At 39.8% G+C, this 25,826-nt stretch overlaps 3 protein-coding genes, 1 long non-coding RNA gene and 1 pseudogene across 4 annotated transcripts; 3 read left to right on the forward strand and 2 right to left on the reverse strand.

The window, feature by feature from the left end:
* The first annotated feature begins 6 nt into the window (after positions 1-6).
* Positions 7-7,301, forward strand: LOC135611319 (calcium-transporting ATPase 10, plasma membrane-type-like). Its single transcript, XM_065106996.1, has 7 exons — positions 7-569; positions 2,225-2,279; positions 2,393-4,344; positions 4,433-4,591; positions 5,540-5,711; positions 5,821-6,119; positions 6,714-7,301. The coding sequence occupies exons 1-7, from the start codon at positions 393-395 to the stop codon at positions 6,960-6,962; spliced, it is 3,063 nt and encodes a 1,020-aa protein (XP_064963068.1). The 5' UTR covers positions 7-392; the 3' UTR covers positions 6,963-7,301.
* A 635-nt stretch (positions 7,302-7,936) lies between these two features.
* On the forward strand, positions 7,937-10,629 carry LOC135611321 (uncharacterized). Its single transcript, XR_010486513.1, has 2 exons — positions 7,937-8,847; positions 10,348-10,629. It is a non-coding gene; the product is annotated as an uncharacterized LOC135611321 (long non-coding RNA).
* Positions 10,630-10,683: 54 nt separating this feature from the next.
* On the reverse strand, positions 10,684-14,638 carry LOC103983297 (adenine phosphoribosyltransferase 1-like; annotated as a pseudogene).
* A 756-nt stretch (positions 14,639-15,394) lies between these two features.
* Positions 15,395-16,301, forward strand: LOC135611323 (LOB domain-containing protein 37-like). The gene is made up of 2 exons (XM_065106999.1): positions 15,395-15,641; positions 15,719-16,301. Exons 1-2 carry the CDS (start codon positions 15,458-15,460, stop codon positions 16,165-16,167), a joined length of 633 nt encoding a protein of 210 aa, XP_064963071.1. The 5' UTR covers positions 15,395-15,457; the 3' UTR covers positions 16,168-16,301.
* Positions 16,302-17,505: 1,204 nt separating this feature from the next.
* Positions 17,506-25,650, reverse strand: LOC135611322 (probable prolyl 4-hydroxylase 9). The gene is made up of 8 exons (XM_065106998.1): positions 25,376-25,650; positions 25,183-25,308; positions 23,855-24,012; positions 22,649-22,751; positions 22,099-22,194; positions 19,698-19,763; positions 19,474-19,593; positions 17,506-17,994 (listed from the first exon to the last, which is right to left on the reverse strand). Exons 1-8 carry the CDS (start codon positions 25,517-25,519, stop codon positions 17,911-17,913), a joined length of 897 nt encoding a protein of 298 aa, XP_064963070.1. The 5' UTR covers positions 25,520-25,650; the 3' UTR covers positions 17,506-17,910.
* Positions 25,651-25,826: the final 176 nt, after the last annotated feature.

Here is a 25,826-nt window from a genome sequence, read left to right on the forward strand (position 1 = left end):
CTATAAAGAAGACGGGGGAAATGAAAGGAAAAAAGTAATATGCCAGCATCGCATTCGCATTAAAGAAAGGCCTCCATCACCGGCCTCCCCCAATGAGCAGTGACGGAAAAAAAGGGGGAGGAAAAGTTTTACCTGCTCTGCTCCACTCTTCATAACGTTGACTGCACTCTCCGTTTCCTCCCGTCCCCCCATTCCGCCCCCAATCCACCCCATCCCGCCCATGTTCATCCCAGTTCCCCATAATTTACGGGGCGGATAGAATAATCCTCCGTCCTCCGTCCTCAGATCTCATCTCTGCATATCTAGGAAGCATTGAGGCGGGTGGTGGTTGTGGAGGAGTCGAGTCGGCTCATCCGTTTGTTCTTGTTCTAGGTTTGGGTTGGTTTGTTGACATGGAGAGCTACCTCAACGACAATTTTGGGGGCGTCAAGTCGAAGAACTCGTCGGAGGACGCGCTCCGGCGATGGCGGAAGCTCTGCAGCGTCGTCAAGAACCCCAAGCGCCGCTTCCGCTTCACCGCCAACCTCTCCAAGCGCTCCGAGGCCGAGGCCATGAAGAAAACCAACCAGGTCCCTCTTCCTCCCCACCTCACTCGACGTTTTTCTTCTTTGGATCTGGCCTGCTGTTTCTTGATCTCTTCTTTTTGCGAGGGTTTTACTTAGCGGGGTGGAGTTTAGGGTTCCGGGACATATTATATATTTTGGTTCATGAAGTCAAACTTGGCTTGTGATGTCAACCAGGCTAAGTAGCGTAAGCAACAAGGAAATAGGATATGAGAAATTTCTTTGTTGATCAGATCAAAGGAACTATATTTGAGTTTGAATGCGTGGTTTTGCCACAAGCGAAGCTGGATAATCGGCACATCAGCTCCAATCATACAAGCTGAACATTAGAAATGCAATATATGTTGACTGGTCCTGATTCAAGTTTTGAGGATCCTTTCTGGTTCTTGATCTCGCACTAAATTTGCCAGCTCGATGCTCCCACAGCATCACAATGCGATGAAACGAGGAGTTCGTTTTTTCCTTTTAATTTACTTGTTGCATCATTCACATCTATATCACAAAGGAGATATGAGTACGTGCCACATCTGCGTGGTCTGACAGATTGTGTGATGCCGCCAGCAAAGTGATGATTTAATACAAATTTTACATCCCGTAATCGAGCCAATTTTATTGCAACTTTGTGATAATGGAACTAACCAGAGAAAATAATTAGTTCTAATAGTCAAAATTTTAAATTTCATGTTGACTTAATATCATGCATGCGTGTTATCCAGATGAGAGACATATGCCGCCATCTAAACATGACCTGAAACTTCAAGGACAAAAACAAATCGGAGGGACATTCAAAATCATAGGCTAATCATAGATTGTTAATTTGCTTCTCTGGTGCTTCAATTTTTTGTTTTCCATTTTTTAAAATTATGTCATTTTATTTGTTTACATTTCCTTTGAATATTGGGAACTAGTCTTTTCTTCTCATTAACCTATTCTTTAATTCACATGTATCTAAAATTTCAAGCCTCTGTGAACTCCGGCTTATCCAGTCTTTCTTATGTGTGTACATGTTTGAGTAATTTCATGGTAAATTCTCACCATGTATGCCATTTAGTTTGACAATGCTTTCCTCATGCTGTTCGATAGCTCGTGGTACTTATGGACCTCTCTGTACTCAGATTTGATTCCTAAACATTGCCACTCTATCCTTTAGCGAGAAACAACTCACAGATATTTTTTGTAGATCATCCTTGCTTTGTTGCAGATTTGACGACTGTACTTGCATTTATTTTGAGTAAAAATTTTGTTATGAATTGTGGTTTCTGTAAAATTTACTAAGGATGCTTCTAACCCCTTCTATCTTTTCTTTCTGATCTTTTGGAGGGATTACTCGATACAACTTTTTCCTGAATTTATCAATTCATTTTAATGATCAAAAGTAGGTTCCTCAATCATTTGACAAGTGCCACCGAGGTACTTCATTTGTTCTCATCCCTTCGTTTCAAAAACTGCTTTGATGGTGTCTCCCAGTAGATGTGATTAATGGTGATCCTTGACCTGCTTGTAATCACAATCTGTTCTTGAGAATCTTATTAAATGTATGTCGTTTCATCATTAGTAATACTTAATAGGTTTAGAGATCTTAATACTCTGCTACACTCCATTCATATAGCTTGTCTGACAACCTTGCATCAGCCATCAAATTAACTCGCTGCATTTGACAGGAGAAATTGCGGATTGCTGTTTTGGTTTCAAAAGCTGCACTACAGTTTATACAGGGTACTTTTGTAATTTCTTGTCATTCTAGCCCGTATGGATCTCTTTAGCAAGTTTGTTGATTTTACCGACATGTCACATCTGTTAAAAAATTGTAATTCCAAAATGTATTTCAGGAATCACATTACATAGTGAATATGTCGTACCTGATGTGGTCAAGGCAGCAGGTTTTCAGATTGGTGCTGATGAGTTGGGATCTATTGTCGAAGGCCATGATGTGAAGAAGTTGAAAATGCATGGTGGCGTGGACGGCATTGGAAATAAGCTTTCCACATCTACGACTAATGGACTGACTACCACCGAGGATAGGTTAAAGAGGAGGCAAGAGATTTATGGTATAAATAAGTTCACTGAAAGCAAGGTCCGGAGTTTTTGGGTATTTGTATGGGAAGCACTTCAAGACACTACATTGATAATTCTCGCGGCTTGTGCCTTCATATCTCTAGTTGTTGGCATTGCCATGGAAGGATGGCCAAAAGGTGCGCATGATGGCCTTGGAATTGTCGCAAGCATCCTGTTAGTTGTGTTTGTCACTGCAACGAGCGACTACAGGCAGTCTTTACAATTCAAAGATTTGGATAAGGAGAAAAAGAAGATTTCTATACAAGTGACACGAGATGGATTCAGACAGAAGATTTCTATTTATGATCTTGTTCCTGGTGATATCGTGCATTTATCAATTGGGGATCAAGTCCCTGCTGATGGGCTTTTTATATCTGGATATTCCTTATTGATCAATGAATCAAGTCTGACGGGTGAGAGCGAACCTGTTTGTGTAAATGCAGAATACCCTTTTCTTCTGTCTGGGACTAAAGTCCAGGATGGATATTGTAAAATGTTGGTAACGACCGTTGGCATGAGAACACAATGGGGTAAGCTGCTTGCTACACTCAGTGAAGGAGGAGATGATGAAACTCCATTACAGGTCAAACTGAATGGAGTTGCAACTATCATTGGAAAAATTGGTTTGTTTTTTGCAGTAATAACATTTGCAGTGCTGGCTCAAAGCCTTGTTAGTCGGAAATATCACGACGGCCTGCTATTGAGCTGGTCAGGCGATGATGCACTGGAGATGTTGGAATTTTTTGCTATTGCAGTCACAATTGTTGTGGTTGCAGTTCCAGAAGGGTTTCCCTTAGCTGTGACGTTGAGCCTTGCTTTTGCAATGAAGAAGATGATGAATGATAAGGCACTAGTCCGCCACCTTGCAGCTTGTGAAACTATGGGCTCAGCGACAACAATTTGTAGTGACAAAACTGGAACGCTGACAACCAATCATATGACTGTTGTAAAAGCTTGTATCTGCAGAAATGTCGTGGAAGTAAATAGTTGTGAGAAAGTTGATGACTTAAGCTCCTATGTCCCAGATTCTGCACGTAAAACTCTTTTACAATCCATTTTTAATAACACAGGTGGTGAGGTGGTGACCAACCAGGATGGAAAGCTTGAAATCTTGGGAACACCAACGGAGACTGCCTTGTTGGAACTGGGTTTATCACTGGGTGGGGATTTTCAGGCACAACGTCAGGAAACTAAGCTTGTTAAAGTTGAGCCCTTTAATTCCATAAAGAAGAGAATGGGGGTGGTGCTCCAACTTTCTGAAGGAGGATACCGTGCACACTGTAAAGGTGCTTCTGAGATAATTTTGGGCGCTTGCGACAATTATGTAGATCCCTCAGGTAATGTCGTGCCTCTTGATGAAGCAGCTCTGAATCTTCTTAAGAGCACAATTGATAGTTTTGCTGGTGAAGCTCTTCGGACTCTGTGCCTTGCATATAAGGAAATTGGCGACAATTTCTCTGCTGAGGATAAAATTTCATTCGAAGGATATACATGTATTGGAATTGTAGGAATCAAGGATCCTGTCCGTCCGGGTGTCAAGGAGTCTGTTGCAACTTGTAGGGCTGCAGGAATTACTGTGAGAATGGTTACAGGAGACAACATAAATACAGCAAAAGCAATTGCTAGGGAATGTGGTATTCTCACTGATGAGGGTGTAGCTATAGAAGGTCCAGAGTTCCGTGAGAAGAATCTGGAAGAATTGATGGAACTTATTCCAAAAATTCAGGTTGCTCTCGTGATACTTTTGATATATCTCTTGTTGACAGTTAAATAAAGCTTGGATCTCATCAACTTGTTCATTTTTAATTTGCTAGGTAATGGCCAGATCTTCACCATTAGATAAGCATACCTTAGTAAAACACTTGCGGACCATGTTCAATGAAGTTGTTGCTGTGACTGGTGATGGCACAAATGATGCTCCTGCACTTCACGAGGCAGATATTGGACTTGCAATGGGCATTGCAGGAACTGAGGTAATTCTCAAATGGTTTTTCTGGAAACCTGATTTATTTAAAGCATTATGAAACAAAAAAAAAGTATTATCCACCAGTGATTACCTTACCTGTCAAAGTATAGATTTCCAGTTGATATATGGAAGTAATCAGTTTTTAAAGTTCAAGAACATTCATTATTCCAAACATGGGTGTTTTAGTGCACAATGTTTTATTTGCACTGAAGCCCTTGTTTTGTGGATTAAGGATGTAAATTTATGTTGGAAACGTTCCACCTCGATAGTGTTCATCAACACCTCACTGAATCTGACACACCCAATGAGTCAGCAGGTTAAGTAATTGTTTCATAATCTAACAGTAGTAAGTGGGAAGACTTCCAGGGCTTGTGTACCCAGTTTGATGGTAGTTACCTATACGAGATTAACAGTCTAATTTATACTCGGTTTTTATTTATAAAAACTGGGCTCTTGTGTACCCAGTTTGTTTTGCATGGCTCGTAGGCTTGTCAAACTATACTAGTTTGCATCACTGATGCTGCTAAATGTTGGCCATAATTTCATGTTAGCTCACTTTGAAAAATAACAAATGTGTGGCGATTATTTTGCTGCATCGGCCTAGCTTACAAAATGTAGCTTTACATGCTAAATTGCACTTCTTACATTTTTATCTAAATCTTTCTCAGCATTTGCATGTAGATAGAATTTTGATTATGCATAAGATACAAAATCTGTACACTTTAAAGTAACATTTTGTTTTTCTTGGCACTGTGCTGATCATTAAGAGAGAAACCACCAATGACTACATTATCAAGGAATTTGTCTAGCTGAAATTGTACGTATTTACTCATATAACTATTATCAAATGGATCCCATTGAGCTATCAATATTTTTGTAACTGACTAGCAGATTAATATCATGTTCATTTGGCACCCGAAGTTATATTTTCCACTTACTATGTTACATCATGCAGGTAGCTAAAGAAAGTGCTGATGTCATAATTCTAGATGACAATTTCTCGACAATTGTGACTGTGGCAAAATGGGGACGTTCTATATACATTAACATTCAAAAGTTTGTACAGTTTCAGCTTACGGTTAATGTGGTCGCTCTAGTTGTTAATTTCTCCTCAGCCTGCTGGTCAGGTTAAGCATATTTAACTTGCTTTCTGGGCCAAATTTACTTTTCCAGTTTTATTTTTTATTTTTAATTTTTAGTATCATTTCCTCTTACTTTGCCCTTCTTTTGCTCTAGGAAATGCTCCACTTACTGCTGTTCAGCTACTTTGGGTGAACATGATTATGGACACCTTAGGAGCATTAGCATTAGCCACTGAACCACCACGTGATGACTTGATGCAAAGAGCACCAGTTGGAAGGACTGGGAAATTTATCAACAACACAATGTGGAGAAATATCCTGGGACAATCAATATACCAATTCATCACAATATGGTATCTCCAGACACAGGGAAAACGGTTATTGCAGCTTGATGGCCCTGACACCGATCTTACTCTTAACACTATCACATTCAATTCGTTTGTTTTCTGTCAGGTAATTCACTAGATTCTAGAATTTTATTTTCGAAACATATGTTGTTTCAGGATTCGTTAGTGTTGTTCCTACTAGAAGAAACTACTAGATATATGTGTGAACTTTTTTGAGAAAGAACTAACCTTTACATTTAAAAAAAAAAAAAGAAATCAATGGATAATTCATCAGTGACTTGGTTTAGACTGACGTAAGAATGCCATTTAACTAGGATTTCTTGTTGATTTGCACAATAAATGAGAAGAATGGTGCAAATTTGTGAACAGCACAACTGTAATTATTGGATCTTAGATCTTCCAGATAACGTGCACACTATATGTTTAGACACAGGATTACTTAATTTTAAATACAACCCACGAAAGATTAAAATTATTATTCACATATCATTCCAATCATTCTTGTACATCTTACAGCCTTATCCCTTTTACTCGATAGCCACTGTTATAACACTTTACACTTGTAAAATATCTTTCTAAAACCTAGCATATTGAACAATTTTTAACATCTTTGTTGTCTCAGAATTAGTAGTTTGTTTAGCAAGTTGCTCCTGTACTATCCAGAGCATGTGTTTTATACTTAATGAATTGTCTTATGCAGGTGTTCAATGAGATAAGCTCTAGAGAGATGGAGAAGATAAATGTATTCCGGGGCATCTTGCAGAACTACGTCTTTCTGGCCGTTCTCATCAGCACCATCGTCTTTCAATTTATAATTGTCCAATTTCTTGGGGACTTTGCAAACACGATACCACTTACAATGTCACAGTGGTTTGTAACTGTTTTCCTTGGGTTCTTAGGAATGCCCATTGCTGCAGTCGTCAAGTTATTACCAGTAGGGTCTATTTAAGGATCATGCAGCAGAGGTCAGGTAAACATGCCTAAATTGCTTTTTGCTGTTTTTCCAAGTTGCTTCTTTTTGATTCCCACATGGAAAGATCTACAGCATCAGTTTCTTGGTTTCTATGACCGGAAGCTACAAGTGGAAGTAAAGCCCCTTGACAACACTTCCATTCTTGGATTTTTCTTTGTTGTGGCACATTGTTAAAGATTTTGTTCGAAACTCTTTTATCAGAAAGAGGAAGATGACTCATGTAAGGTTTTACACATTGGTGGTATTGGACATGTAAGCATCATCTGACATGTTGTTTTATGTTCTATATTATCTGATTGTAGTGGATGATTTGCATGCGGTGCTTCCTCTTTTCTAAGCATTTGATTTGGTGGCTGACTTCATGGATATGATAGATTGCCTATGCAGATTTAACTTAACACTCTCGATAATAAATGAACATGGATGTGGTTATGTTTCACCATATGATAAAAGAAAGGTGCTTTTAAATGACTTGTGGGACCCCAACATGGTTGTTAGCCTTTGATTTGAGTTCCCGCTGGTGGTGCATGCAAATACGACAAAGTCGGCCGCATGCTAAAGGGAAGATGGAAGTGGGACAAATGGAGATTGGACTCCTCTCTCCCGCTCTCTCGCTCCTCCCTCCGTCTCATCGAAACCCACCCCAATCTTCCTCCGATGGCACCTCCCCCGATTCCAGCGATCGCTTCCTCGTCTCATCTTGCGACAGGTAATGCACCTCGATCCCTCTCCCTGCTTCCCCTCCCTCTGTTTAGGGTTTCGTATGTTGATCTCGAACCCGTTGTTTAGGGTTCGTCCGCTCTTTCTATCTAGGACGTGAGGTCGAATGCTCTACTGGGACGGTTTTCATCCGAGGATCGGTGCCCCGTTGCTGCTTCCGCGACGACCTCTCGATTTGTCCTCGGATCGGAAGGTCCGACTAATTCCTTTGGCTCAGGTATCATCGATTTGTCCTCTTCCCCAAGAATCTTTGTCGAGATGGCTTCTTGATCCCGTTCATTCACGGCTTTTCTTTCTGTTCTTCGTCTTTTTTTCTCGTCTCCAAGAATCTTCCTAGTACTCAAAATAAGATGGGCTTTTCTTTCCGTTCTTTGTTCCTACGAGTTTCAAGAATCTTCGGAGCATTTCAGATTAAGATCGCTCCTTGATCCCATTTCTTGCTGAGCTTTGGATCGATTTAATGCGTAATTTCTTCGACAAAATATGGGCGGGAAAATAGCAGAGAGAGCAATTTTATCTTAGCCCGTAAAAGAGCGTAAACATAGCTTAAAACTCATGTCCGTTAACCTATGGGTAATCCCGTCTTATTTCGCATCAAACTGGATCTTTGTAGCCATAGGCTCCATATTTCTATCGGAACAAACTAATTTGTGTTCTAAAAAATCAATTATTTTTTCGCACTTTCCTGATGCTGTTCGATCAGGGAAGTAGTAGTAGTTCTTGAAGGCTCCAATGAGTTGCATCAAGTGTTCTTGTATCACAGAAATTTTTACGCGGTGATATGAGCACGACTACCGTGGGACCAGTGACGGACGTGGTCACCCTCACAGTTTTCAGGGGTGAGTCACGCAGCAGCTAGAGGCGGTGGCCGTTATGAGTCGGTGGCTGTGTGCACGTGACAAAGTCGAGTTAAAAGGAGAGCTCTCCCCTCTCTCGTCCCCGCCCGACCTGTCCAAAGCCCTCTCGGTCTACCTCTGCATCTTTTCTCTTCTCTTTTCCCACAAGAATAAACCCTACCCTCCATGGATCTTTCGATCCCATCCTCCATAGGAGCCTTCCCAGGTCGAATAGTTTGAGCTTTCTAATCAATCCCTCCTCCGATGGCACAACCAACCTCCCAAGAGTCTCATCGTGGGATAGGGTATGCCCCTCGACCTCTCTTCTTCCTTCCTTCGTTTAGGGTCGTTTTTATTTATTTATTTATCGATCTTGGTACCGTTTCCATCGTCGTTCGTTCGACTATATCATATGAGGTCGAATGATCTCTTGGGACGGTGAAGGTCCTCCTGCCCTCGATAACTGCTTCTGCGTTGCACTACCTGCTCGGATCACAAGGACCGGAAGCAAGAGGGAGTAACTCTGGCTATTTGTTCTGCTTTCAAAGAATTTTCGGAGTCGTGGTTGAATCAAGATCGCTTGTTGATCGCATTAACTGTTCTTTTTTTTTTGTTCCTTGTTCCTTTTCTTCAAGAATCTTTAGAATAATGAGTATGCTCCCTTCTTGTTCCAATTCCGTGATCTTTATCGCATTGTTTGGGTTTATCTTTTTTGGTGATCAATCCCCAGGTCTGTCTGTCTGTCTGTCACAGCGATCCCCCTTAGGGTCCTAGAACAGAATCCTGTGATAGGCAGGGAGTGGTCTTTTGTGTTTTTTCATTTCTTTTTGTAAAAAAAGAGGGCTGTCCTTGAGGTTTTAATCGGAAAGATGATGATATTTGCTTCTTGAATACGTCTTGTGACAGACATTTGGACTAATTTAACAGCATAGATCGTTAGACGATGATATTATGCATTGGAGGGGCGGAAGAGCTTAGTGTGAAATGTTAAGCTGTCCAAAGAAGAGCGTGCCGTCGTATGTTATCTTTAGACTAAATAAAAGTAGGTATGCTCTTCTGTTTCTCACCTGGTTGATATTTGAATCCGGATGATCTATGATGGATGGTATTGTTTGGGAATTTCGTGTCTCATTCTGCGAGTTTATTTCGCGTGTGAAACGATTTTGGTAATCGTACGTGATTCTTATCATTATTCTTTTGGGAGCAACTTACTTGGGTGCCCTGATGATTGTTTCTGAAGGAAAAAAAATTATTTATTCATTTGTTTTGTTCCAAGAATTGGTCAAATTCTCACACTTGATTATTTCTTTCTGTTCCTTGTTCCTTTTGCTCCAAAGAATCTCTAGGGTAATGAATATATATATATATATATATATATATATATATATATATATATATATATATATATATATATATATATATATATATATATATATATATATATATATATATATATATATATATATATATATATATATATATATGCTTGCTTCTCTTCTCGATCCAAGTTCTTGATCTTTACTGGAATGATTTAAGTTTTTTGGTCACAGCGACCCCCCCTTTGGTTTCTTGAACATCATCATCATCATCATCCTGTGATGCGCAGGGATTTCCTTTTGTTGATATTATCGGAAAGAAGGACATTTGGATTAATTTAACTACATCATGGTTTCTTAGATCCGGACAAAATTATGCCATTGGCGGAATATGTTGCGTGGTGTTGTATTTAGATTAAACATCATTATCATCATCATCCTCTCTTGTTTTCGCTTGCTGGATATTGATATCAGATCATGTTCTATCAGGTCTAGCCTCGCCAATGGCTGGGAATTAAAATCTGGAATGCACGAAGAAAGCTCCAACGAGATTCATCGAATACTCGTGTGAGTTATGGACGTACACGATCAGATGACTCTTCTTCTTCTTCTTTTGTTTTTTTTCATCTTCCCAGCTATTTATTAGTGGATAGGCTAAGAAAGTTTAGGATTTGGAGTCAATTAATATTAGCAGTAAATTAACATGGAATCAGTTATGTTGTACGCTTTAAATAACTGACTCTTTCCAACAGTGAAACATATTTGAATCAATGATCGTCCGCAAATTTAGCCAAAATATTGTTTGGAAATAGATTAAAAATACTGGACTTCTCTGAGTTGCAAAACACACTTTGTAATTTGTATTTTTACAGAGTTTTAATATATATATTTTTTCCGTAATTGGGAGCAGCTCCTGATTTTGTTCAACAAAAGCTATCATCACAGTACAACTGTTTTGTAAATGGATGAAACAAATAATGCACTTCGCCGAGCAAACTATGCCGCTTTAACAACTGCCTAACCTCTCACGTCCCTGTTCCAGCAACAAAAGAAATAAATTTCATTCTGCATTTATCAAATAAAAATAGTACAAATAAAAAAAAAGTACTATTCCCCAAAAGATAAAGAAATTAAACAGCGAACGTGTAAGCTTACATCTTTTATCAACTGGTAAACTGGTAAGAAAGGCTTTGGACAGAGAGAACGACAAACCTTTAGCTCTGGCAATTCGATGACACAAGCACAACATTCAACCACTTCAGCTCCAACACGCTCTGCAAATCATAATCTAAATGTCAGTCATGCTTCTCATGTACTGTTAACCTAAACGAATAAAAGACTTCAAATGGCTGACCGTTTAATCATAATCATCATGCACAATGATTTTAAAAGTGGACACAATATATAAAGCAATAACAACATGTACTACAAAAACAATCATAATCTGTTCGTATAGCAGAGAGGGTCTGCATTCATCTGCCCTGTTAAGATAATCCATCCCCTAAGCCAGGAATTGCAGCTTAACCAACAAATCACTCGAACTTTGCTAGGACCATTTTTTAAATCACTCGAACTTGACAGCCAGCATAATTTACAAAGGTTGCAAGTGAATATGACGTTTGTTCTAATAATTTTGTGCTTAAAACACTTCATATTAAAGATTTCTGAAACCTATCTAACTTTCAAAATACTTAAATAACAAAATTGTATTAATGTATAAATAACATAACCTATTTCACTACACATGACCATGAAAAAGTGTCTTCTATAAGAGTGGCAACTTAAACACAAATTGTACAGTCTCAGCGTACAGCTGGGAATTCCAACCGTAAACCATGTTTTGACTTGTCGTTCATCTAGCAACCTTATAAATTTCCTAAACCCTCCAACAAAGATTTCAGATCTACTTTTTATTTTTCTAAATCAAAAGATTTCATGATGTGCAATACATGACAAATATAGATATAAATTTGCTTGTTATTAGAACTTTATATTCAAAATAGAGCAACACAACGCACAGAGCTTTTCTAAATAAGGGAATCCAGAAGGGCCATATTTTAGCACCCTTACCTCTCTCTGTGAACCAACAGAGGTGGATATCTCAAACCTGAACTCATTAAGCCAACCTAATAAGTTATAATATGAGAGGGACCTGCAAGGAATATGGATCGGAACATGATCAACAAATCCTAACCCATTGATAGATCCTGCTGAGCATATGTGTTTCCTTTTGTTTTTCTTTTGTTTCCTGCTGATCAAAAGGAATATTGAATCCTTTTGTTTTTCTTTTTGCAAATAAAATAAAGCAAATTATTCCTTAAAATACCGACCCGACATAACCCATTTTGTCCTACTCGATCCAACTCAAAACCCATAACGGTCAGATCCAGTTCAACGAATCCTGACCCATTAGACGGTTGGTCCAACTTACGGATGCAGTATACATTCATTATCCCATCTGAACCTGAGATGATCAATAATACCCAGCTTTAGCAGATAAAAAGGTTGTTTCCATGGTTTGAACAACTAACATCCAAGAAACTGTAAAGTAACCTACCATTAGCACTAATGCTTGCCTCCAGATAACTAGATTATTATTCTTTGAAACACTATATCAGTTGATAAGCCAGATTAAAGCAATAATTTCATTAAAAAAATATCATACAACTGGAACATGGATGGCATTACTAGAGGAAGAACCTCAGTCCAATGAAAAAGAATGTTAGTGTTATTTTTTTCAAATATTAAATAACAAATGGAGCTTTACTTTTGAATGCTAAGAAAATATGACTTAAATCCTCAAAAATAAGAAGCAACACACAAGCATGCAGGCTTGACCAAAAAGCATGTGTATTAATTAAAACATTTGGTTAAAAATTGATGACATCTAACATTACAAAACGAACTTCTCAAAACTTATTTAAATACAATATCATTTTTTGTGGTAAAATCTACTAAATACATCAAAACATCTTTAGCCATCATGTGTGTTTATTATATTCCCAAGGTGATTGTTCTTTGTATATGTCTCCATTATCATCAATTTATTTTCCCTAAATTAAGTTGTGCGGAAGAAAAACTTTTATCGTAGATAACTGCAAAATATAGATAGACACCTTTAACCATAATAGGCGGTTAAAACACTCATGTGACTGTTCCTCAACATGCATTTCCATCATTGTCAATTAATTTCCTCCAGGATGATCGTATTGCACATTAGAGCAGTGATCAATGTAACCATGACACAGTGGATATAAAAGCACCTTATGACAGGAAAACCAACAGCTTGAAGAATGAATCAATGGCAAATTACCCAGGAGCCTGATTGCAGCAGATAATGTGCCTCCAGTTGCAATTAAATTATCAATGACAAGGGCTTGACCCCCTGGCTGTACAGCTCCTACATGCATTTCCATTCTGTCTGTACCATATTCTAGGGAGTATTCCTCAGAAATAACTTCCCCTAGTAAGCAGCATAAATGGTTAGCTATTGTTTGCAACACACTTCTAACAAGAAAAAGATGCAAGAGAACAACATACCAGGAAGCTTCTTTGGCTTTCTCATAGGAACAAACTTTGCTCCTATATAGCTAATGCAATGGGAGGGCCAAATATGAATCCTCTTGCTTCGACACCTGTTCAAACTATAGAAATCAAACTGAGGAACGGCATCTTAATGCAAGTATATTTTAGTGGATATAATTATGCGTTGTGCAGTAACAGATGAACAAGAAAAGACATGATCATATTTATACACTGACAATATCAGCAATTAAAAAAATATATGATTAAGTAAATGAACATATTGTACAATAGAATTCAACTAAAAAGGGGATCTGACTTTAATTCTATCTAAAACAAAGAAAAGAAAAGAAAAGCTTGTCGAATCAAAAGTTCTGTCACCAACTACTTTTGTTGGTTCCTCCAGTATCCACATCATTCATAATCAAGAAAATGAGGCGACAAGCAAATGAATGGTGAAAAGAATGCTTAATTTCCAAAACATTCAACATCCATAACCGTCTAGAGTGGCACAAAAGGAGAAGTAATCTGCTTATCCTAGAAAAGAACCCAGAATTTCCTAGGCTTCTACCCTTCCAATCTTGGGAAACGTGATGGTCTGCCTTCAGAATGTAGCAATTCAGCCTCACTCGATGTTTTTCTAGTGTTCGAATTCGTAGATTACCCCATGTCATTCTTATCTTGAACATCTTTAGGATGTAAACAAGAAGAATAGTGAAGGAAGCATATGTTCATGCATCTTCCATGCCCTTATCACAAACGAAACAGAAGGTATACAGCAAACCTCATTGGCATAATAAAACTACATTAAGATTTACTTATAAGAATGCTGTGAACACGATTACCTGCGATAACCGTGATCTCTTGATCTCTGTACCTCTCCACGAACATATCGATGGTATCCCTGAACGCCTTGGGATCGAGCAGCAGGGTCGTGATATCTTGAAACATGATACCTACACCCACACTAAACCCATCAAGAACAGCGAAACCCGCAACTGATCGCCCCAAAACCCCGATCCCCAACACGGGGTTTTCAAGAAGCCCACTAAGGTGCCAGGGTTTCCAAGATCCGTGAATTACCGGGCTTGGGAAAGTCGGGAATGACGCGTATGGCGGACGCGATCCGCGTCAGGCGGTAGTCCTCACCGCCTTCGGAGGCCATCATTCCGACGAGAGCGACGGCGGCAGCAAGGACGCGGGGGAAGGGGGAGTGGGAGGGGGAGGGGAGCGGTTGGGGGTTGTTGCGGCCACTGTCGTGTGAAGCGGGCTTATTAAATGGGGCTTGGAATCGGGTCTTTTCCACCGTCCAATATCATCCGATACCGGTACAATCGGACCGTGCATCTGATGACGGATCTGTCCACCTAATGGATCGGATCCCCAAACCCGGTACTCGTCCGCTCCGCGAAGTGGGGCCCAGATCTTGCGGGGTCATTTTTGTTGTCATTTTACACGTTTCATTCACCTGCCTTGCGATTGGAGATTGCTGCGGGCCCGACATGATGTAACTCTGACACGGGCCCGAAGGATGAGTTATATTTATGGACGGGTGTGGCGGTAAGCAAAGCAGTTTTTATGACTTATGTATGTATGTATGTACATTACATCATACGTACAAATAACATTATATTGTTATGTTTCTTGTGATACATTAGGTGGACCAGTCGAGCATGTGTTTCGCTCTCATCCCGTCGTGTTAAGGGAAATAAAGCAAACACGATCGGAGGATGTATCTCTCTTCGCCATCCATCCTACGTAATCCCTCACGACATCCGATCGGGATCCGGTCCAACATCTGCTGCGTTGGGAACAACCCTTTCCAGCATCCGAACCATGCATCGAAGCCGCCCCCACCGTTTCTTGGAATTGCAACCGTCAGATCGAGCAACCGCTCACCGCTCATGAACGCGATCGAACGGCGGATCCAGCTACAAACCTCACGCACCGCTGGCGTCGCTCTCACAACCCCATGGCCTCGGGCGGATCCTCTCTGTCTCTCTCGCTCGCTATATACAGAGCAGGGGAGGAGAGTGCCTTTGTGATCGTTGTCGGATGAGAGATCGATAGATAGAAGATGAGCTGCAACGGTTGCAGAGTACTGCGGAGGGGCTGCAGCGCCACCTGCATCCTCCGGCCGTGTATCCAGTGCATCGACGGCGCCGGCGCGCAGGCTCACGCCACCGCCTTCGTCGCCAAGTTCTTCGGCCGCTCCACCCTCCTCTCCTTCCTCTCCTCCGTCCCTCTTCCCCGTCGCCCCGGTGTGTACTGCTCACGTCTACCTGATAGAACTCTCTTGTCGTCCTAAAAGACTGGAACTAAGCGTCCCCTCCTGCAGCTGCCTTCCGATCCTTGCTTTACGAGGCGTGCGGCCGCACCATCAACCCCGTGACCGGCGCCACGGGGCTGCTGTGGACCGGGAACTGGCACCTGTGCCAGGCGGCGGTGGCGACAGTGCTTGGTGGTGGAACCATTCATCCGCTGCCGGAACTGGCCGGCGCAGCCGATGCGAAGGAGCTGTACGAGTATCAAAGGAGAGGGGTCTCGTCCTCGTCGTCCTCCTCCTCGCCACCACCGAGGAAGAGGAGGAGAGATTATGATGCCAAGAGACCTCCCACTCGCGAGCTGTACCCGATGCCAGAGTCACCAGATGGCGGCGGGGACAACAAGCGGCGGGCGTCGACGCCATCGGCAACGTCAGCGAGCTCGGTGACAACGATAAGCGAGGGAGGATGTGGAGATCAGACCGCAGCAGAGAAGCCGACGATTCTAAATCTCTTCGTATGAGGACGCGTGGCTTCTCAAAGTCCCGTGTGGTGATGAAGATGGTCGAACATCACATGCGCACATCAGTCAATGTTTTCTAAGCTGTAGTGTTGATTGATCGACTAGTCTTTATCAGTGACACGTCCTTTCGTATACGTAGATGGCAAGTCTCTGATACCTTATCGAACGTCAATTTGTGGTTATCTGAACTGCTGATCAAGGTAGATGTGAGTTCATTGGCATTTCATAAGGTAGATGTGCATGTGTGTGTAGTTATCTGAGAAGAGTTCGTCGCCGTTGTGGTACTTGTTTTGTTTGGTAAGAGTACAGGTCGATCACGCCATCGAATACGCACCCAAAAGATGTCAGTTTTTTTGTTTTAGTACCTCATTGACATCATCTACGAAGCCAATCGAACATGTTTCAACGTCACAATGTAATGAAACATGCTGCATGCCGCCGTTCGATCGCGCTGCATGCCGGCGACTGCCGTCCGATCTCGGGGTCGGGCTTCCGCAGCATCTCCCGCAGGACGTGCACAACCTCACCTCCTTCCTCAGCCCTGTGAACACAAGCAAAGCTAAGAGTCGTAAGCTCATCACGATTCCAGCTCCGCGGAGAAAAACTTGCCCAAAGGCTCATCGTCTTACCGGCACTTCGGATGCCGAGACGGGCGGCGACGCCGACCGGAACTCGCCGCATGGGAAGCACCACCACTCCATCATCAAACGTCTGAAACACGCTGCTTGATCTCTCTTTCCTTCTCTGTAACACAAGATGATGGGATGTGGTGGTGCGGCTACGGCAGCTTCAGCTTTGGAGAAGGGTCGAGAGAAGGCGAGTGATGGGGACATGCACGGTGGGATTGTCCGCACACGTAGACGCCGCGTTTGGCGCTACTCGTCGGCGATGTTGCCGCGCGCGGTTGGACGATTTTGCCGTGGACCGACACGAGCGACTCGTTTTGGATGCCGCCAAAAAGCGTCCAGAAGGCGCGTTTCGTCCGCGCGTCCATACGGGTAGCGTGTCGCCATCACAACTCGCATGTGGACGCCAGAGAAGGCATCCAACGGTGGTTCCCATCATCTCTAAGGGGATTACGACACGAGTAAAACCAAGAGAGCGGAGATCACGGAATGCCGCCGGAAAGCAGAGCGTCATACGCGATTAGAGATCATGCTTGGGCTATGATGCTTTCAAAGGTTTGTTTATACGTGTCTTCGAGCCGATGTGCTGATCGGCTGCCGAATGCATCGTATGGTAGAAACTCATATAACTCTATATAGCTCTCGAGAATATTTACTGTCCTAAATTTAAGCAACTAACAAAAAAACTGTCCTAACATTCAAGAAATTCCCATACAACATGCAATCGCCTAAATGTATATGATTAGGAATCGACATATGTATTAAATAATTAACTCATCTGCCATGGGAAAAACAAACTACAGTAACATGGCAACAAGGTTACGGCAATCAACCTTTCAATCCCTTCAGGCGTATTGAGCAATCTACCGACGATAATAGCTTTGCTCGGCTGGTCTGAACAACAATTCATGGATCTTTCATCAGCTGATCAAGTGGCTCCAAAAAATTTTCCCTCTTGATTCTGTCAAGGGGATCAACTCTTCCTCTTTTTTTTTCCCCTTTCCCTAATTGTTGGCCAAGTGAAATTGTCTTCTTTTTTTTTTTTTCCCATCACGTTGTTTTATACAGTAACAGGTAAATGCACAAGGAACAAATATTGAGAAATCTACACTGCAGATTACTTCTCAGTTTGATCTCTAATCCACTTTGTTGCTACCCATTTCTCTCCCTTGATCACGGGGCAGCTACCATGGAGTGATGTCTGGAAAGTAGAAAAACAGAAATATAAGTCAAATTCTCATCATCATAATAAACTTTTAATAAACTAGAATTTTTGGACTTGTACTTCTAACATGCATCTCAAGTCATAATGTTCCACTACCTAAGGTTAGCTACATAGATTTTCTTTCATCATTGAATTATGTAGAAAGCAATATTCTTATTTTGATTCAAAATGTTTATATTTTATCTATAGCTTCTAGTAAAACCTTTTATTGCCTCCCTCCACATCTCCTCGTGCCACTCATACTAATTATCCTACCTCGTCTATCCACAATAGCTATGGGTCTTCTTAAAATATGCCCACATCCCTAACATATAATTTCTTTACGAAAAAATCATGATGTCACACCAGAAGTTGTATTGTTGATATTTCATACTAGAATAGTCAATTTTCAAGTATTGGGCAGACCCAGCTGCAAAGATCATACTTGAGAGTGGCACAAATAACACTTGGCAAACGTAATAAATGCTGAAGTTTGATAAAGTTTCATTGGAACACACACAAAATTGACAAGCATGAGATGATTCCCTATCAACACAGAACAAAACATAAACTTTGAATGCTGGAGAAGTCCCTAACTGATTAAATAACACTGTACGAATATTATAAACATAGCAGTGCATGCTCATGCAAAGCAGTTCCTTTTGTTTTTCTTTATCTAGAGTATGAACTCTCAATTACACCATCATCCCATATATTTTCCTGTAGTTTGTTAAGACCTTTATATATGAAATACAAAAGTGAATGACAAGTTGGCCCGTTATGTGGAGAAACCAGAGCTGCTTCTAATGCCATGTAGAATTAGAAGTACAGGACAACGCTTAACTGCCTATTGCAAACAGATAAATGCACTTCCTACCACAAGCACATTTGATGAAGCCATCGAGAGAAATGAACTGAGGGACAACTAAGGAGAGAAAATTAAAGAATACAAGAAGCACAAATTAAACCTGTTCGTTTGCAAATAATATATTGAAAAACAACATTTAGCAAAAAAAAAACCAAGTCCATTTCTGATATACTTCTCAAGTTTGCTTGGCTGTAGTTCTTGATTACACTAGCTTCCATTATACACAAGTTGCTCGAGTGATACAAGGCAAGTTTGACCTGTTAGTGAATATGGCATCTATGCTAACCTACGGAGCATAACCTAGCAAACTATTCGGGTAAAATAAAACCTTTGAGCATGATATATTCACATTAGTCGAATATAGCTTCATTAATATATGGTGCATATTTCATGAGCTCATCAAAGTAAAGGTGATTACAAGATAATGATACGTCTCACAGTCTTTAAAGGCCATAAATTTTTTTTTAATTGGGGTTCTTATATTTAAAAGGACAACAATGACTTGTGCATGTGTTGGCCTACAATTTTTATCACTAAATGCTACAATTTTATCATATAGCATAAAAAATTAGTCAATAATCATAAAAGAACAAGATTTTGTAACTTACTGGGTCAATTGTCCCATTTGTAAACAGAGAATAAAATAAGAGCCCATCTCCTTTGCGTGGTTTCACCGTCAAGCCAATGCACTTCTCATAATCATAGGCAATGTCCATATTGGATCCATTCTGTTTGTTGTTACAAGAAATAATTTAATGTAAAAAACAAAGATAACCTAAAACACTAGACAAAATAATGTTGTACAAGTCACAACAAATTTCAAATTGTTTACCTCATAAGGAAACATGGTTTCCCCTCCTTCCTCAACATCCGACAAGTACAATAAAAATGAAGCTACCTGAGAAGTTATTAACCTTAGGAATGAGGAAGGTGGAATTTTTATACTATAATCCCAATTAACGAAATGCAATACAAGAAAGGAATAAACACAAAGAAAATTGAAACTACTAGTAGCACTTGTTGACATTTCTTGTTACTAATGCTTCTACAAGGCGTCAGTACACATTCTGAAAAATAGTGCTGCCGATGGTAAAAACTTGAAGTCAAACATAAAGAAAACATGAATTTCAAACTAATATTGTTCTTGTAAGAAATGAGGCATAACATAATACAGTATCACCAATAATACAAAGTCAATGTAAAGGAATGTTACATATTAATCTAATGAAATTTACATCGGTTAAAGTTCTGTAATTGCATGCACATAGAATCTAGAAGACAATCATCCATTTCAAAGGTATTCATCTGCACCATTCTGTGTCCTGCTTACTAGTTTGGAACTTCCCTTCAAGATCACAAGTTTAAATATAAATGGCGATACCATCGAAGAGAGGACTTAAACTATTGTTGTTTATTAAATCACACATCAAATCTTCAATAAACTTCAGACTTCTTGAAATAGTATACTTCAACCTCTAAAGTTTATTGAGCTGGGGCAACGTGGACTGTCATAATTTTACACAAGCTTCAGAACTAGCCCTGTCAGACTTGAGCCTTTTAGAACCTAAAATCCCCAGGTACCATAAGCAAATTTCTCCTTTGTCCAGTCGGCATACTTGTGTTTGTATCATTAAGCAACCATCTGTCAGATTTGGACATTCTCGGACCTTGTGCCTCAAAAGTATGAAGGTATCACAGTCAAGGTCAATCATCAACCTCTGACAAAATAGGTTGCAGAATGGGGTCAGCATATTAGAACCTTTTCGGTTTAAGTTTGATCTGTAAATAATTTGATAATTCCTCTATCACTTCAGAAAAATGAGATCAATTTGGGATTTTATAAGGCTAGTTCAGAGTTATTATGGCTCATTACTTCTATGTGATCAAAAGAAAGAGATCTTGGATACTGTTTGCAGCAAGACAGCCAACTATGCCAATGATGACAACAGGATCATGATGCGTGAGGTAACAACTAACGAAGGAACCAACATGGGAAATTGGGAATAATTTGTTTTCCTCTAAGTCCCTTTACCTATTTCCTTTCCTTTTCTTGCCTCTTAATTCTCCCACTAACACACCTGTGTGAGCATCGCATGTCAGCCTGTGCCAATAGCATGTACTGTGACAGCCACCACTGTTATATGGCATGCTGCTAGTAGAGTAATCCTAGCGCACAGCAATAACCTTATATCTTACCTAATTGTTCATCCATATTTCAAGTCTTTCCATTATCATATTAACAACCTACCTGGGGTTCCTTTTGTGAATACATGTTCTGTGCTCAAATTTGTATCATACCTTTCGACTTATCGACATCTGACATCTCTTGATCATCAACCTAACCAAAACAAACTTTTGAGTTTCATGCCCTAATTATCCATTATAACTATAAATGGCAAAGCTATCAAAAATTGAAAAAGCCAGGAACCAGCGTTTGGCCAGTTCAGACTCCATTAATTAGGTCATCAATATCTAAAACCCATACTGGATCAGAAAACATATCAAGATAATACCTTTCTTCTGCCACCAGCGAGAAGGCCAAATCCTACCACAGCAGTGAGAATGTAAGATAAATCTAGAGTTCATCCATCAAAATTGGCTAACACATTCTGTGGCAAATTAAAGCTAGTCAAATACAGACCATTGGAAGTTGTCATGGACAGTATGAATAACCCAACCTTCCGGTTCAATCATTCTAACTTAATCTAACCTTTCTAAAATTTTAGATCCAGGTAGAAGACTCATTGACCCAGCTATCATGGCTAAAGTAACATTCATGTTGCAAATTTTGTTGGTATTAATCGTGATGATGAGGTCAATTTTCATGAAACATAAAATGAGCAGAAAGACACTACCATTTATACCATAGTGTCCAATGGTCATAGGTTCAAGTCTTAAGTCACCATTGTCGATATGCTTCAGTATAAGCAAAGGACTTCTGGAACTTCTAGGTCAAAACAAATCAATAACTTCTAAGTTTAAAATAACTCCATAGAGATGTCAACACCAGCCTACTACATAATCTGACATGCGTTATGCCTGATTAGTTTTTGATTAATGATAATCGACTAATTAAACTGCTCAATATTTTCACATCTGCAGAATCAATACTCAAGTTTAAGAATGCAAAATTTAGACAGGGAAATATGTGACTATGCATTGCTGATAAGATTCTTGTTGAAATTATAGACTACCACAGCATAGCTTGTTGTGGAAAGTAGTGAGATACATACTCTTTGGCTTTTCTGAGGGCCATATTCAGCAGGGTTGAATGCATCATAGTGAGAAGCATACCTCTGCCCTATCTCATAGCGCAAGATGTTAAAGGCCTGCAACATGATGACCCATATCTTGATGTCATCCCAAAGTTGTGAAGTAACTAATTGCACCCAAAAATAATTACAGACATATATATGTTCAAATATAAAACATGTTTTTCAAGTTGCATAATGTTATTTATTACTGACCAATAAAATTATCATTTACCAGATAATTTTGGTCAAGTAATCAATGAGCTCAATTGCTTAATGATGTTTATTCTATTTCTTGTAATGCAATCACAGACATAGAATGTTTAACTTCTAGCCATTGTTAAGTTATTTTTCCCTTGATATGAACTTGATAATATAATTTCAAATTACCATAAAAGCCTTGCCTAGCTATAGAGACAAACATGTCACTTGACAAGCTGAATATGTTTTAATTTAAATAGGACTTATTAAATCAGCTAAAATGCTAAACTTACTTAATCAATTAAGAAACGTTGAACTATATGAGCAATACCTCTCCCTGCTCTCTCGGAATCATTGTGGCCCTAGCAATCTTCTCCTCTATCTGGCCCAAGACACCACTTGAATCTTCAGATGCACTTATGAATGTGCCAGAACTGTTGTCAGCATCAAGAATAATAAGCTTTTGCAGTGCAGAGAAAATCAAAATCCATCATTGAAGAAGCAAGGTACTGCATTTGAAAAATGATAGCCTAAGTTGCATTTTGTGTGGCATATAATCATGGGTGTAAGACTGATGGAAAAATAGCAACAAGATGTTAAAAGAGAGTTCAGATACCTTCCCGATAATATAATTTAGACCAAGACTCGTTTATACATCCAATATTCATTAGAACTCAGGGTTTTCCTTCATAAGTGGGGACTAATAAGCTACAGAATTAGATGCTATTTGTCATTCATAATGACCTGTGTAGCCTATAATCCTACGCATACATGATTAGTGTACACTTGTGTCAAACTTTGGCAATGTAATTATAGGTGCCATGAGGTCCATGACCCAATATCTGTGCTCAGTCTATCCATCTTGAGATTTGTCTGCAACACAAATATTTCATCTTGACATTTATGATACTCAGTTTGATGAAGAAGATATTATTGATACCAGAAACTTTACCGCATGAATATTAGATATCAAGATAATTGAGCAGAACTACAAAGAAATAGAGGACATATAATTTATAAAAACAAAAGTGAACAAGTGCATAACAACACTTTTAACTCTTACGTAAAGGTTACGTCAGCAGGAAAAGATTCATGACCCAAACCGAAATAGTTGAAATAAAAACTTATAATGAAAATAGTAATATATCACACATGATGCTAACAAGCCATGGATTGTGAAGAAGAACATGCAACCAAAAGAGGGAAAACAAATGATTTTGAATGTAATCAACATTAATGTTTACATCAGACATATGCATCAATAACAAATCAATTGGGTAAACATAAAACAGCAATATACAAAGAAAAAGAAAAACAGGATGATGGAGTAAGGTCCACCACAAACAAAATACATTTATAAAATATGACACAAGAAACTTAATGTCAAAATAATCGTCACCTTTACTGATTTCACAACCTTTGTCATCTTAATGAGTATTCTAAATACTGAGTCTAAACATCAATAATCTTCTTGTTACAAGGCAACAAGCGAATGTATATATTCTTGAATCCTTGAAAGGAAATTGGTAAGAGGCACCTTGTTCTTATTCCTCGAGTATTCTCTGCAGTTTCCCCCTTCCGTAAAGCTAATGTTGAAGGCCTAAGCCTAGACTTAGCTTTTTGTACAATTGTTTGGCATTGTTCTGCTGTGGCAAAATTTGGAAAATACAATGCACGAGGTTTCCAGCTCAAAACCTGCACACAAGCACTATAAAACTAGTATTTTAAATCCCTAAAAAGGTATAACTCACACTATATGGACAATTATTGCTAATCCACATGATGATGTCATATATTCATTGTAAAACTTATATAACAAAATGTTAGTTTATATAGCATTACTCATACTCGTTCAGTTCTGGATAGAATACAACTCACTAAAATACATACATTGAAATTACAAACTTGTGTAATTTTCTGGAGCAAATTTTTCAGCATAAATATCATCTCAGGTGTTACCTTTCTGTTTCGCTTGCTCCCTACCGATCAGACACATTGTTCTGAAAGCAAATGAGTCCTATTTAAGTGACACCACAAGCTAAACCACTTGGTGCAGACCACAGAATTTGGAGAGTGTTTTGCTTTTCACAAAATTTTTAATTTTCTCATGGCAAACATTGCAGAATATTAAAAACCTATTGAACCCACAACATCTAGTGACTTTGGGAGACAGAGAACTAAAGAGAAGCAGAATAGTTTAAATCTTCTTTTGTTACTTCAGAAAACTGTGGTAGAAGATGACAAATGGTGCCGATAACTGCAACAGCTCACCGTCATGTCCTATAAATGCATTTTTTGTGTTAGAAACTCCTAACACTGTCATCTACGTCCTTTCCCCAAACCTACCGCGAGCATCTGTTGCACCTAGCATGCTGCAAAGATGGCTCGTGCCTGTTCATCTTAATTGCTTAATGATTTGTCCATGTGGAAAATCACCAACATCTTCGCCGCCCTTTGTCGAATCAAAATCATCAATATATTTGACATGTTTTGGAGGTTTGAATTAGGTGCTAGCTTTGCTACCATAAAATTTAGATGCAAATCTAATACTTCCCCGGTAATAGTCTTCGCATATAATGCCTAATGGAATCGGTGCCCACTCTTCATCCAAGACACAAGATAATTGTCATTGGAGAATGAGCCATCGGAGATGACTACCACCCCACGTGCTCACCTTAAATTGATTATAGTCATATAGAGTAGATTTATTTTCCTCTTTCACGAATAAACCATTAACAATTTTATCTCAAAGAAAACATATTCTAACGAAGTCCTAAATTAAAATTCAAGATCTACGTATCCTTTAAGGTATAAAAATCTAGGGTTAGAAACATAAAGACAATGGTCGAAGAGGTTGCCGAAAACCTGGAAAGGGATCAAAGACGGGGTAGATTCCCCGGTCTTCCCGTGGGGCATCGGCGACCGCTCGGGATCCTCATCGTCGAGCTCCAGCAGCCGAGATCGGGTAAGGCGACCCCCGCCGGAAGGATCCTGCGGGCCAAAAACTCAGGAGGAGGAAGAGGCGGAGAAGATGGATCAAAGAGGAGAAGAGACCGACCTGAGAGGGGGAGGAGATGAAAATGGAGACGAAGAGGCCGGCGAGGAAGAAGACGACGCACAAGAGAAGGGCAGCGGGCAGCCTTATCTTCTCGCGTGCCAACCGAGATAATAAGGGCGACCTGGGCCCTCTGTTTCCCTTCATCGCGGCGGCCGAGGTGGGATCTTTCTCCCGGTCTCTTCGGAAGGAAAAGGAACGAAAAGGCGCGTCGACAACGAGAGAGAGAGAGAGAGAGAGAGAGAGAGAGAGAGGGAGGAGGAGGAACGAAAAGAAAGAAACAAAGGGTCTCTAACATATCGTTCTTTATTGGGTGTCACGACATCAAAATAGAGCGATGTCACGGTGACAAAGTCGTCCTTTTATTTTTATTTAATTTTACTTTTTTTTATAAATGGTAAATAATGAAGAAGAAATTTAATGTCCAGATGATAAAGCCAAAAGCACTTTCCCA

Source organism: Musa acuminata, chromosome BXJ2-4 (assembly GCF_036884655.1).
Source record: "Musa acuminata AAA Group cultivar baxijiao chromosome BXJ2-4, Cavendish_Baxijiao_AAA, whole genome shotgun sequence".
Lineage (NCBI taxonomy): Eukaryota > Viridiplantae > Streptophyta > Magnoliopsida > Zingiberales > Musaceae > Musa > Musa acuminata.